This window comes from Somniosus microcephalus, unplaced genomic scaffold (genome assembly GCF_052327205.1).
Source record: "Somniosus microcephalus isolate GS21.2 unplaced genomic scaffold, FLI_Smic_1.0 unresolved_chr1, whole genome shotgun sequence".
Classification (NCBI taxonomy): domain Eukaryota; kingdom Metazoa; phylum Chordata; class Chondrichthyes; order Squaliformes; family Somniosidae; genus Somniosus; species Somniosus microcephalus.
Window position 1 is genome coordinate 114,699,954 of NW_028225179.1, and position 14,696 is coordinate 114,714,649.

The 14,696-nt window shown below is 47.4% G+C and overlaps 1 protein-coding gene across 7 annotated transcripts in view; it reads left to right on the forward strand.

The window, feature by feature from the left end:
- The first annotated feature begins 11,750 nt into the window (after positions 1 to 11,750).
- The window catches only part of LOC147095723 (complement C3-like), a 165,086-nt gene continuing 162,140 nt past the window's right edge, over positions 11,751 to 14,696 (forward strand). For 6 of the 7 annotated variants that reach the window (XM_085974768.1, XM_085974771.1, XM_085974773.1 and 3 more), the window contains exons 1-2: positions 11,752 to 11,856; positions 13,790 to 13,991. In XM_085974768.1, the coding sequence (XP_085830894.1) occupies positions 11,792 to 11,856; positions 13,790 to 13,991 (267 nt within the window). In that variant the 5' untranslated portion in view covers positions 11,752 to 11,791. Of the gene's footprint in view, positions 11,857 to 13,789; positions 13,992 to 14,696 lie in introns of all 7 variants that reach the window. The other variant, XM_085974769.1, reaches the window with a different exon arrangement.

The window sequence follows — 14,696 nt, forward strand, 5'->3', positions numbered from 1 at the left end:
CCTCTCTCCACCTCTCTCCTCTCCACTCTCCCTCCCCCCCTCTCCTCCCCTCTCTCCCTCCCCCCCTCTCCTCTCCTCTCTCCCTCCCCCCTCTCTCCTTTCCTCTCTCCCTCCCACCCTCTCTCCCTCTCTCTCTCCCCCCTCTCCTCTACTCTCTCCCTCCCCCCTCTCTCCTCTCCTCTCTCCCTCCCCCCCTCTCTCCTCTCCTCTCTCCCTCCCCCCCTCTCTCCTCTCCTCTCTCCCCCCCTCTCTCTCCTCTCTCCCTCCCCCCTCTCCATTCCTCTCTCCCTCCCCCCTCTCTCCTCTCCTCTCTCCCTCCCCCCTCTCTCCTCTCCTCTCTCCCTCCCCCTCTCTCCTTTCCTCTCTCCCTCCCCCCTCTCTCTCCTCGCCCCCTCCCCCTCTCTCCTCTCCTCTCTCCCTCCCCCTCTCTCCTCTCCTCTCTCCCTCCCCCCTCTCTCCTCTCCTCTCTCCCTCCCCCTCTCTCCTCTCCTCTCCCCCTCTCTCCTCTCCTCTCTCCTCTCCTCTCTCCCTCCACCCATCACTCCTCTCCCCCTCCCCCCTCTCTCCTCTCCTCTCCCCCTCTCTCCTCTCCTCTCTCCACCTCTCTCCTCTCCTCTCTCCCTCCCCCCCTCTCCTCTCCTCTCTCCCTCCCCCCCTCTCTCCTCTCTTCTCTCCCTCCCCCCTCTCCTCTCCTCTCTCCCTCCCCCCTCTCTCCTCTCCTCTCTCCCTCCCCCCTCTCTCCTCTCCTCCACCCCCCCTCTTTCCTCTCCTCCTCCCCCCTCTCCTCTCCTCTCTCTCTCCCCCCTCTCTCCTCTCTCCCTCCCCCCTCTCTCCTCTCCTCTCTCCCTCCCCCCCTCTCTCCTCTCCTCTCTCCCTCCCCCTCCTCTCCCCCTCCCCCCTCTCCTCTCCCCCTCCCCCTCTCTCCTCTCCTCTCTCCCCCTCTCTCCTCTCCTCTCTCCCTCCCCCCCTCTCCCTCCCCCCTCTCTCCTCTCCTCTCTCCCCCCTCTCTCCCTCCCCCCTCTCCTCTCCCCCTCCCCCCCTCTCTCCTCTCTCCCTCCCCCCTCTCTCCCCCTCCCCCCTCTCTCCTCCCTCCCCCCCTCTCTCCTCCCTCCCCCCTCTCTCCTCTCCTCCCTCCCTCCCCCCCTCTCCTCTCCCTCTCTCTCTCTCTCTCCCTCCCTCCCTCTCCGCGGATCAGCGCCTCAGGGCCGGCCGATGCACGGGCTAGCGCGTTGAGTCCCGGCCGGACTCACCTTAGCTGCGGTTGACGCTCCTCCCGAGCTGGTTTCAAGACGGCCGGCGGGCCCCGTTGCCGGGGTAACCCTTCCCGCTCGCCAAGCCCCGCCCAAGAGCCGCAGCGGGCCCCGTTGCCGGGGTAACCCTTCCCGCTCGCCAAGCCCCGCCCGAGAGCCGCCGCGGGCCCCGTTGCCGGGGTAACCCTTCCCGCTCTCCAAGCCCCGCCCGAGAGCTGCAGCGGGCCCCGTTGCCGGGTTAACCCTTCCCGCTCGCCAAGCCCCGCCCGAGAGCCGCAGCAGGCCCCGTTGCCAGGGTAACCCTTCCCGCTCTCCAAGCCCCGCCCGAGAGCCGCAGCGGGCCCCGTTGCCGGGGTAACCCTTCCTGCTCTCCAAGCCCCGCCCGAGATCCGCACTCCCGAGAGCCCCGCCCCCCCGCCCGAGCCGAGCAGGGAACAGAGTGACCTGGTGACTATGGGTCTGGCTCTGGGGCGGGGCTGTTGACGCCGCGGGGAAGTTTTGTGCGCGGCGGCTCCCGGCACAGCCCGCAACTCAAGGCTCAGGCTTCCCGGGCTGCTAGGCCGCGCCCGGCGCCAGCACAGCCGCTCGAAACGGCTGTCAAAGTAGGTGAGCCTCCAGGCGAAGGGCAGGGGATCACTTCATTTCCTCCTGTTGCTAAACACAATTTAAAACTCAAATAAATTGTTATTTAATTCCCTAACACATAATTCAAATATTTACCTTAGTTCCCTAACACACAGAAAGTGTGGGGAAAAATCGTGAAAAATCAAGATGGCGGCCACTCACCTCGGTTCAGAACGATAAGGCCCGCCCACACACGCACCGATTGGTCGACCGTCAGGTCACCGAAGCGTAGGATTGGTCAATCGTCAAGTCACTCAACACTCAACTGTAGGATGGCACGCGCCAGGAACCCGCCATACGATTGGTCAACCTCGATGTCACACGGTCGCTAATGAGATGCTAATGAGCGGAATGTTGAACGTTTTTTGGATACCGCGGGCGTGATTTTTGTCCGGCTGAAATGTAAATACGCCTATGACCGGTCCGTAATCGTAAGCTTTCTTTTGACATGACGCGCGCGTCGGTACGCTCTATAACTTTCAAACGTATAGAGAATGGACAGACAGACAGACAGACAGACAGAAGAGCCGCTCTATATATATAGATAGATAATCAAGGATTACATTTGCCCTCTTACCGTGAAGAAGCTTTTCCCTTAGCCAATGAATGAACTATTTCTGTTAATATTTGAGACTCTGCTGACTGGATTGCAGAGTGGCAGCCCAGACTGTAGTCCCTTCTGATGGTAGTAATTGTCTTATGTAAAGGCAGTCTGGGGGTCATCAAGAGAGGTATAATGGCCCAGTGGGTCACTATCGCCCGTTTTACATTATCACCCAAATCAAAATTCTGCATCTCTTGATTTCAGTGGGGAAAAAAATGGGGAGCGATGTAAAATGGGCTGCGATTCGCTATCGCCTGTCTTACAGTATCGTACAAAGTCAAGATCTAGCTCAGGCAGAGAGGGGGGTCATTTTGACTTTTGCCAATAGTGGCAAATGGGCAATATCAGATTGTACGCCAGTTATACACCTCTCTCGATTTTCCTTTCTGTTCACTTCAGTGGAATAAAAATCGGGAGAGATGTATAATGGGGCGGTCGAGAGGCGGAGAAGTGTATCGAGAGAATTCCAGAGTTCAGGGCCGAGGCGGTTGAAGACACGGCCGCCAATGCCTGGGTGAAGGAATTGGGGATGCGCAAGAGGCCAGAATTGGAGGAATGCCCCCCATTTTACATTATCTCCAAAAGATAAAACAGCCCCAGAGAGGTAGAGAGAAACTTCCTCCTGTCAGTTTGGGCTTGACTGGAACCCAGATCCCCCAGGTGATAGGGCAGGGAGCAGCACTGAATCACCACCTTTTATATATATTCGAGACATCACCTTTCCCACAATCAGATTCAGACCTCTTTTACATCGCGATCACAATAGAATTACTTTTATGAAGTGAGTGATCTTTACCCTGTGCCAATATTCTCAGTTGATGGAGTTACCTGTTCTCCAGACAATGAGAGTACGTTTGCAGACGGTCGTACTGACAAGTGAACACAGGTCCCGCTTTGTCTACTTTCTGTAATGAATTCCTCCGTCTGTCGTTTGGGCGTTAAATTCCTGCAAATCCTGTCTCCTGCCACAGGGGGACCTGAATTCATGCTTGGTGCTTCCATATCCTATTCAGACTTCACGGTGACCATGTGTTAGCCAATCCCGTGCTGGCTGTTCCACCATTGCATTGTCCTTTCCACTTATGTGTAGCGGTTATTTTACTGGACTAGCAATCCAGAGGCCTGGACTAATAATCCAGTCGAACGTGAGTTCAAATCCCATCGTGGCAAATTGAACTCATTAAAAGAAAGACTTGCATTTATATGGCGCCTTTCACGACCACTGGACATCTCAAAGCGTTTTACAGCCAGTGAAGTACTTTTTGCAGTGTAGTCACTGTTGTTATGTGGGGAACTGCGGCAGCCAATTTGCTCACAGCAAGATCCCACAAACAGCAATGTGATAATGACCAGATAATCTGTTTTTGTTATGTTGGTTGAAGGATAAATATTGGCCAGGACACCAGGGATAACTCCCCTGCTCTTCTTCGAAGTAGTGCCATGGGATCTTTTACGTCCACCTGAGAGAGCAGACGGGGCCTCGGTTTAACATCTCATCCGAAAGACGGCACCTCCGACAATGCAGCGCTCACTCAGCACTGCACTGGGAGTGTCAGCCTAGCTTTAATGTGCTCTCAAGTCCCTGGTGTGGGACTTGAACCCACAACCTTCTGACCCAGAGGCAAGTGTGCTACCAACTGAACCACAGCTGACACTAAAAAAGTTAAAAAAAATAATCTTGAAATAAATAACTGGTACCAGTAAAAGTGATCATGAAGCTGTCAGATTGTCGTTAAATACCCAACTGATTCACTAATGACCTTTAGGGAAGGAAACCTGCCATCCTTACCCGGTCTGGTTCAGAAGGATATGTTGATGGGGTTAGATGAAGAGGAGTGAGAGGAGGCTCATGTAGAGCATAAGCACTGGCATGGACCAGTTGGGCCGAATGGCCTGTTTCGGTGCTGTAAATACTTTGTAATACTTTTAAATATATGTGACTCCTGTCTCACCTCAGCTTTTTTTAAATTCATTCCTGGGATCTGGGCGTCGCTGGCAAGGCCAGCATTTATTGCCCATCCCTAATTGCCTTGAGAAGGTGGTGGTGAAACGTCTTCTTGAACCGCTGCAGTCCATGTGGTGATGGTTAGGGAGGGAGTTCCAGGATTTTGACCCAGAGACGATGAAGAAACGGACGATATATTTCCAAGTCAGGATGGATGATAATCTACATCCTAGGGTACTTAAGGAAGTGGCTCTAGAAATAGTAGATGCATTGCTGGTCATCTTCCAAAATTTTATAGACTCTGGAACAGTTCCCATGGATTGGAGGGTAGCTAATGTAACCCCACTATTCAAAAAGGATGGTAGAGAGAAAACGGGGAATTATAGACCGGTAAGCCTGACATCGATAGTGGGGAAAATGCTAGAGTCCATTATAAAAGATGTAATAGCAGAGCACTTGGAAAACAGTGACAGGATCGGACAAAGTCAACATGGATTTACAAAAGGTAAAACGTGCTTGACTAATCTACTGGAATTTTTTGAGGATGTAACTGGTAGAATAGATAAGGGAGAACCAGTGGATGTGGTGTATTTGGACTTTCAGAATGCTTTCGATAAGGTCCTGCATAAGAGATTAGCATGTAAAGTTAAAGCACATGGGATTGGGGGTAAGGTACTGACTTGGCTAGAGAACTGGTTGGCAGACAGGAAGCAAAGAGTTGGAATAAACGGGTCTTTTTCCGAGTGGCATGCAGTGACTAGTGGGGTAACGCAGGGATCGGTGCTAGACCCCAGCTATTCGCAATATATATTAATGATCTAGACGAGGGAACTAGATGTAATATCTCCAAGTTTGCAGATGACACAAAGCTGGATGGGCGTGTGTGCTATGAGGAGGATGCCGAGAAACTCCAGTATGATTTGGACAGGTTGGGTGATTGGGCAGATGCAAGGTAGATGCAGAATAATGTGGATAAATGCGAGGTTATCCACTTTGGTGGCAAAAATAGGAAGGCAGATTATTATCTGAATGGCAATAGATTCGGAGAAGGGGAAATGCAACGAGACCTGGGTGTCCTTGTGCATCAGTCGCTGAAGGTAAGCATGCAGGTGCAGTTGGCGGTTAAGAAGGCAAATGCTATGTTGGCCTTCATAGCGAGAGGATTCGAGTACAGGAGCAAGGATGTCTTGCTGCAGTTGTACAGGGCCTTGCTGAGACCGCACCTTGAGTATTGTGTGCAGTTTTGGTCGCCTTATCTGAGGAAGGATGTTCTTGCCATGGAGGGAATGCAGCGAAGATTCACCAGACTGATACCTGGGATGGCAGGAATGACGTATGAGGAGAGATTGGGTTGATTGGGCTTATATTCACTGGAGTTTAGAAGAATGAGAGGGGATCTCATTGAAACTTATAAAATTCTAACAGGACTAGACAGACTAGATGCAGGAAAGATGTTCCCGATGCCGGGGGAGTCCAGAACCAGGGGTCACAGTCTAAAGATAAGGGGTAAGCCATTTAGGACAGAGATGAGGAGGAATTTCTTCACCCAGAGAGTGGTGAACCTGTGGAATTCTCTACCACAAAAGGCAGTTGAGGCCAATTCATTAAATATATTCAAGAAGGAGTTAGATATATTTCTTAAGGCTAAAGGGATCAAGGGACATGGGGAGAAAGCAGGGACCGGGTACTGAATTTGGATGATCAGCCATGATCTCATTAAATGGCGGAGCAGGCTCGAGGGGCCGAATGGCCTACTGCTGCTGCTAACTTCTATGTTTCTATGTGTGTGACTTGGAGGGGAACTTGGAGGTGGTGGTCTTCCCATTTGCCTGCTGCCCTTGTCCTTCTAGGTGGAAGAAGTCGCGGGTCCGGGAGGTGCTGCCGAAGAAGCCTTGGCGAGTTGCTGCAGTGCATCTTGTAGATGGTACACACTGCAGCCACAGTGCTCCGGTGGCGCAGGGAGTGAATGTTTAAGGTGGTGGATCGGGTGCCAATCAAGCAGGCTGCTTGAGAGAGAGGACTTTAAACTAATTAGTCGGGGGGAGGTTCCTAGAGAGCAAATAATAAAAATGACAATGGAGAAGGTCATAGACTTAGGTAGTGGGGGAATTAAAAAACAGAGCATGTCAGGAACGGACAGAAGGTATGGAGTAAAAGGTAAAGTAGTAAAAGGGGAAAAAGCAGGAATTAAGTGTCATAAAACATATTTGAAAGTTCTCTATCTGAATGCACGCAGCATTCGTAACAAAATGGATGAGTTAACGACACAAATAACTACATATGGGTATGATCTTGTGGCCATTACAGAAACATGGCTGCAGGGTGACCATGACTGGGAATTAAACATACCAGGTTATTTAACAATCAGGAAGGACAGGCAGGAAGGGAGGGGAGGTGGGGTGGCTATGTTAATAAAGGAAGGAATCACTGTAATACAGAGAAATGATATTGGGTCAAAGGATCAGGATAGTGAAACAGTTTGGCTGGAGATAAGGAATAATAAGGGGAAAAAAACACCAGTGGGCGTAGTCTATAGGCCTCCGAACAGTTGTAACTCTGTTGGACGGAGTATTAATCAGGAAATAGTTGAGGCTTGTAATAAGGGAACAGCTATAATTATGGGGGATTTTAACTATCATATTAACTGGACAAATCAAATTGGGCAGGGCAGCCTTGAGGATGAGTTCATTGAGTGTATTATGGATGGGTTTCTTGAGCAGTATGTAACTGAACTGACCAGGGGGCAAGCAACCTTAGATTTGGTCCTGTGCAATGAGACAGGATTAATTACAAATGTCCTAGTAAAGGATCCCCTTGGAATGAGTGACCATAACGTGGTTGAATTCCATATTCAATTAGAGGGTGAGAAGGTTGGATCTCAAACAAGCGTGCTGAGTTTGAATAAAGGAGACTATGAAGGCATGAGAGTGGAATTGATTAGAGTGGACTGGGAAAATATATTAAAGGGTAAGACGGTACATGATCAGTGGTGTACATTTAAGGAGTTATTTTACAACTTCCAAAAAAGATATATTCCACTGAGGAAAAAAGGGTGTAAAAGAAAAGATAGCCATCCGTGGCTAACTAAAGTAATTAAGGATAGTATCCGACTAAAAACAAGGGCATGTAAGGTAGCCAAATCTAGTGGGAGGATAGAAGATTGGGAAGTCTTTAAAAGACAACAAAAAATAACTAAAAGATTGATTAAGAAAGGGAAGATAGATTATGAAAGTAAATTAGCAAAAAATATAAAAACAGATAGCAAAAGTTTCTATAGTTATATAAAAAGCAAAAGGGTGGCTAAAGTAAATGTTGGTCCCTTAGAGGATGAGACCGAGAAATTAATGGTGGGAAACATGGAGATGGCAAAAACACTGAACAAATATTTTGTATCAGTCTTTACGGTAGAAGACACTAAGAATATCCCAACACTGGACAAACAGGGGGCTCTAGGAGGTGAGGAGCTAAATACGATTAAAATCACTAAGGAAGTGGTACTTGGTAAAATAATGGGACTCAAGGCAGATAAATCCCCTGGACCTGATGGCTTACATCCTAGGATCTTGAGGGAAGTGGCGGTAGGGATTGTGGATGCATTGGTAATAATTTTCCAAAACTCCCTGGACTCAGCAAAGGTTCCGGCAGATTGGAAAACTGCTAATGTAACACCCTTATTTAAAAATGGTAGTAGGCAGAAGGCTGGAAACTATAGACCTGTTAGCCTAACATCTGTGGTTGGTAAAATTTTAGAGTCCATTATTAAGGAGACAGTAACGGGACATTTGGATAAACATAATTTAATAGGACAAAGTCAGCATGGTTTTATGAAGGGGAAGTCATGTTTGACAAATTTGCTTGAGTTCTTTGAGGAAGTAACATATAGGGTGGATAAAGGTGAACCAGTGGATGTAGTGTATTTAGACTTCCAAAAGGCATTTGACAAGGTGCCACACAAAAGATTATTGCTCAAGATAAAAAATCATGGGATTGGGGGTAATATTCTGGTATGGGTGGAGGATTGGCTATCTAACAGAAAGCAAAGAGTTGGGATAAATGGTTCGTTCTCAGACTGGCAATCAGTAACTAGTGGTGTTCTGCAGGGGTCAGTGCTGGGTCCCCAACTCTTTACAATCTATATTAACGATTTGGAGGAGAGGACCGAGTGTAACATATCCAAGTTTGCAGATGATACAAAGATGGGAGGGAAAGTAGTGAGTGAGGAGGACATAAAAAACCTGTAAAGGGACATAGACAGGCTAAGTAAGTGGGCAGAGATTTGGCAGATGGAATACAATACTGGAAAGTGTGAGGTTATGCACTTTGGCGGGAAAAATCATAGAGCAAGTTATTATCTTAATGGCAAGAAACTGGAAAGTACTGTAGTACAAAGGGATCTGGGGGTCCTGGTGCACGAAACTCTAAAAGTTAGTATGCAGGTACAGCAAGTGATCAAGAAGGCCAATGGAATGTTGGCATTTATTGCTAGGGGAATAGAATATAAAAACAGGGAGGTATTGTTGCAGTTGTGCAAGGTATTGGTGAGACCGCACCTGGAATACTGCATACAGTTTTGGTGTCCATACTTAAGAAAATACATACTTGCTCTCGAGTCAGTACAAAGAAGGTTCACTCGGTTAATCCCGGGGATGAGGGGGTGGTCATATGAGGAGAGGTTGAGTAGATTGGGACTCTACTCATTGGAGTTCAGAACAATGAGAGGCGATCTTATTGAAACATATAAGATTGTGAAGGGGCTTGATCGGGTGGATGCGGTGAGGATATTCCCAATGGTGGGTGAAACTAGAACTAGGGGGCATAATCTTAGAATAAGGGGCTGCTCTTTCAAAACTGAGATGAGGAGAAACTTCTTCACTCAGAGGGTGGTAGGTCTGTGGAATTTGCTGCCCCAGAAAGCTGTGGAAGCTACATCATTAAATAAATTTAAAACAGAAATAGACAGTTTCCTAGAAGAAAAGGGAATTAGGGGTTACGGGGAGCGGGCAGAAAATTGGACATGAGTCTAGGTTCGGAAACGGTCATGGCCCTGTGGGTGGTGGAGCGGGCCCAGGGGCTGTGTAGGCTGATCCTGCTCCTATTTCTTGTGTTCTAATTCTGTGTTAGATTTCAGGAGTTGGTTCTATTCCTGTTTCTCGCTGGGGTGGAGATCACCTTTTACAGAAGGTAAGTACTGTAGAAAATATAGGGACAGAGTGATCTCCTGGACGAGTTTCGATCGCCTAGATGGGTCGGAGAGGAATTTCCCAGATTTTTTCTCCCAAATTGGCCATTGGGTTTTTTATCTGGTTTTTCGCCTCTCCCAGGAGATCACATGGGTTCGGGTGGGTTGTAGAGTGATAGTAGATTTGAAACATGGAAACATAGAAACATAGAAGATAGGAGCAGGAGTAGGCCATTCGGCCCTTCGAGCCTGCTCCGCCATTCAATGAGATCATGGCTGATCATCCAAATTCAGTACCCTGTCCCTGCCGTCTCCCCATATCCCTTGATCCCTTTAGCCTTAAGAAATATATCCAACTCTTTTTTGAATATATTTAATGAACTGGCCTCCACCGCCCTCTGTGGCAGATAATTCCACAGGTTCACCACTCTCTGGGTGAAGAAATTCCTCCTCATTTCAGTCCTAAATGGCTTACCCCTTATCCTTAGACTATGACCCCTGGTTCTGGTCTCCCGGCGATCATAAACATCCTTCCTGCGTCTAGTCTGTCCAGGCCTGACAGAATTTTATAGGTTTCGATGAGATCCCCTCTCAATCTTCTAAACTCCAGTGAGTATGAGCCCAATCGACACAATCTCTCCTCATACGTCATTCCTGCCATCCCAGGTATCAGCCTGGTGAATCTTCGCTGCACTCCTTCCATGGCAAGAACGTCCTTCCTCAGGTAAGGCGACCAAAACTGCACACAATACTCAAGGTGTGGTCTCACCAAGGCCCTGTACAACTGCAGCAAGACATCCTTGTTCCTGTACTCGAACCCTCTTGCTACGAAGGCCAACATACCATTTGCCTTCTTAATCGCCAACTGCACCTGCATGCTTACCTTCAGCGACTGGTGCACAAGAACACCCAGGTCTCTTTGCACTTCCCCTTCTCCCAATCTATTGCCATTCAAATAATAATTTGCCTTCCTATTTTTGCCACCAAAGTGGATAACCTCACATTTATCCACATTATAGTGCATTTGCCATGTTTCTGCCCAATCACCCAATTTGTCCAAATCGTACTGGAGTTTCACGACATCCTCCTCACAGCTTACCCTCCCACCCAGCTTTGTGTCATCTGCAAATTTGGAGATATTACATCCAATTCCCTCATCCAGATCATTAATATATATTGTGAACAGCTGGGGTCCTAGGACCGATCCTTGCAGTACCCCACTAGTCACTACCTTCCACTCGGAAAACGACCCGTTTATTCCAACTCTTTGCTTTCTGTCCGCCAACCAGTTCTCTATCCAAGTCAATACCTTGCCCCCAATCCCATGTGCCTTAATTTTGCACGCTAATCTCTTATGTGGGACCTTATCGAAAGCCTTCTGAAAGTCCAAATACACCACATCCACTGGTTCTCCCTTATCTATTTTACCAGTTACATCCTCAAAAAATTCCAGTAGATTAGTCAAGCATGATTTACCTTTTGTAAATCCATGTTGACTTTGTCCGATCCTGTCACTGCTTACCAAGTCCTCTGCTATTACATCTTTTATAATTGATTCTAGCATTTTCCCCACTACCGATGTCAGGCTTACCGGTCTATAATTCCCCGCTTTTTCTCTACCACCTTTTTTGAATAGTGGGGTAACATTAGCTACCCTCCAATCCATGGGTACTGTTCCAGAGTCTATCGTTAGGATCAGATCAGCCATGATCTTATTGAATGGTGGAGCAGGCTCGAGGGGCCGATTGGCCTACTCCTGCTCCTATTTCTTATGTTCTTATGTCCTGGATGGTGTCGAGCTTCTTGAGTGTTGTTGGAGCTGAATGTTTAAGGCTGGTGGATGTCAGTAGAGGGTAATATTGGCCTGGGTGTAAAACCAGCATTCCACCCGATCCCATGGGATTCCCGCACAACGAGTTAGGTTAAAATTAACCCGAGAGTTCCGCTTTATAGGAACGGCTTTGGTGTGCAAGAACTTCCATTCATAACAACATTGTAGATGATTAAGAGCCAAAGCCTCCCGGATATTCAGCAGCAGAGTAGTTAAATAGACTCTAAGCGTTGAACGGTAAGACTTCATACTAGTGTACGATTAATGAGTAACTTACCGTCAATATTGACCAACAAAATCCACAGACTGTGGATTCACTTCCATCTCCGATACAGTTTAACCGGACGCTTATTCAGATATGGGGCCGCTGTTGATGTTGCTCTTTGCCTGTTCGCTCCTACCTTTTACTGAGCAGAAACCTTCGTAAGTATCAACTTTAGTTACTGGAGTTAAGCAAAGCCTCTATAAAATAAGGTTTGACAACCCTGATTTTCACAGGGGGCACAATCGGTTTGACACCGAAAATACGGCAAAGGGTTTTGAAAATAATTCGAGTAGCGGTCTTATACCAACACACTCATGGAACTATTTAACATTTTAAAAAGTACATTTCAGAAAGCAATTGATGTTCATTTGCTTCACTGCTGGCAGTCTCAGTCACGGAGTCAATGGAGTTGAGGTACATAGAATTACATAGACTGTTAAGCACAGAAACCGGCCATTCGGCCCAATTGGTCTATGCCGGTGGTTACACTCCACACGAGCCTCTTCCCACCCCTCTTCATCTAGCCCTATCTGCAAATCCTTTGATTCCTGTCTCCCTCATGCGTTTATCTAGCTTCCCCTTAATTGCATCAATGCTATTCGCCTCAACCACTTCCTGTGGTAGAGAGTTTCACATCGTAGTCACTCTCTAGGTAAAGAAGTTTCTCCTGAATTCCCTAATAGATTTGTTAGTCACTATCTTATATTTTTGTCCCCTAGTTCTGGTCTTCCCCACAAGTGGAAATGTCTTCTCTACGTCTACCCTATCAAACCCTTTCAAAATATTAAGGACACCTCTATCAGGCCACCTCTCCGCCTTCTCTTTTCTAGAGAAAAGAGCCCCAGCCTGTTCAATCTTTCCTAATAGGTATAAACTCTCAGTTCTGTTACCACCCTTGTAAATCAATTTTGCACCTTCACCAGTGCCTCTATATCCTTTTTATAATATGGAAGTCAGATTGAATGATGGAACACTGTCGAGGGGCTGAATAGCCTACTCCAGTTGCTGTGTTCTCATACTACTGCACAGCTGGAGGTGCTCCCCTCTCAGGTGAACATAAAAATCCCACATCACTATTTTGAAGAAGAGCGCGGGAGTTCTCCCCGGTGTCCGGGCCAATATTTACCCCTCAACCAATATCACTAAAACAGATTATCTGGTCCTTATCAGATTGCTGTTTGTGGGAGCTTGCTGTGCACAAACTGGTACTTGCGTTTCCTACATTACAACAGGGAGGACGCTTCAGTATCTACACAGAGGCATACTCTTTGCTCTTTGGGCACGTAGCTTCATATCCACAATATTTGGCAAAAGAACTAGATAGGGAGACGAGGGTGACATTTATTTTACACAGTGAGTTGTTATGATCGGGGATGCACTGCCTGAAAGGGTGATGGGAGCAGATTCAATAATAGCTTTCAAAAGGGAATTGGATAAATACTTGAAAAGGAAAATTTCTTTCAAAGAGCTGGCAGAGGCATCATGGGCCAAATGGCCTCCTTCGAGAGGTATGATTCTGTGATTCTAAGGTTGAAGGATGAATATTGGCCAGGATACACAGGAGAACTCCCCTGCACTTCTTCAAAATAACAAGAACAAATTGCATTTATATAGCACCTTTAATGTAGTAAAACATTCCAAGGCACTTCACAGGAGCTTTATCACACAAAACCTGTCACCGAGCCACATAAGGAGATATTAGGACAGGTGACAAAAAGCTTAGTCAAAGAGGTAGGTTTTAAGGAGCGTCTTAAAGGAGAAGAGAGAGATAGAGAGATGGAGAGGTTTAGGGAGGGAATTCCAGAGTTTAGGGCCCAGGCAGCTGAAAGCACGGCCACCAATGGTGGAACGATGAAAATCGGGGATGCACAAGAGGCCAGGATTGTGCCATGGGATCTTTTATGTCCACGAGAGGGTAGACAGGGCCTCGGTTGAACATCTCATCTCCTTGCTTATTTAAAGGACGAGGGTTAGACCCATCAGGCGAAATGAAACCTCTCAACCTTTGAGATAGGTGGGGGTGAAGCTGGTACCTGGCAGATCCATTGGAATGCAGATTTCCTGAATACTGTGCCATGTATGTTTTTCCAGATATCTGATCACTGCTCCCAATGTTGTTCACGTTGGCATGGATGAGAATATCACTGTTCAAGTATTTGGGGCTCTCACAAGTGTTGCCGTCACCGTCTACTTTGAGAATCAAACGGGAAAAGCACCGGATATAATATCGCCCCAGAAATATACAGTTTTACTGAACCAGGCGAACAGCTTCACTGAAGTAATCCTTGCGCAGGTAACTCAAATTGTCAAGGACATTGGCCAGAATTGCACAGTAACGCAGGAACAGGAGGAAGCCATTCAGCCCTCTAGCCTGTTCCGCCATTCAATTAAATCATGGCTGCTCTGAATCTTAGCTCCACCTACCCGCCTTGGTTCCATAACCCTTAATATCCTTGGCTAACAAAAATCTATCAATCGCAGTCTTGAAATTTTCAATTGGCCCCCCAGCCTCGACAGCTTTTTGGGGGGAGAGAGTTCCAGATTTCCACTACCCTTTGTGTGTAGGAGTGCTTCCTGAAATCACCCCTAAACAGCCTGGCTCTAATTTGAAGTTTATGCCCCCCCTTGTTCTGGACTCCCTCCACCAGAGGGAATAGTTTCTCTCTATCTACCCTTTCAAATCCTTTGATCATCTTAAACGCCTTGATTAGATCACCCCTTAATCTCCTATTTTCAAGGGATTACAAGCCTAGTCTATGTAACCTTTCCTCACAATTTAACCCTTTAGCCCCAGAATTACTAGCAGAGTCTTGTTTTTCTTTTAATTAATCACACAATTGTTAGAAATAATTAAATAAAATGAATTGAGAGTCATACAGACCAGCGCCTGCCCGGGTGCAATCGGATGCTACAATTATCATCAGTGCCTCTCATTCTCTGCTTCCACCATCCATCTCCAACTGTGTCTGTCTGATAGAATCAATTGCCCTCTGACCTC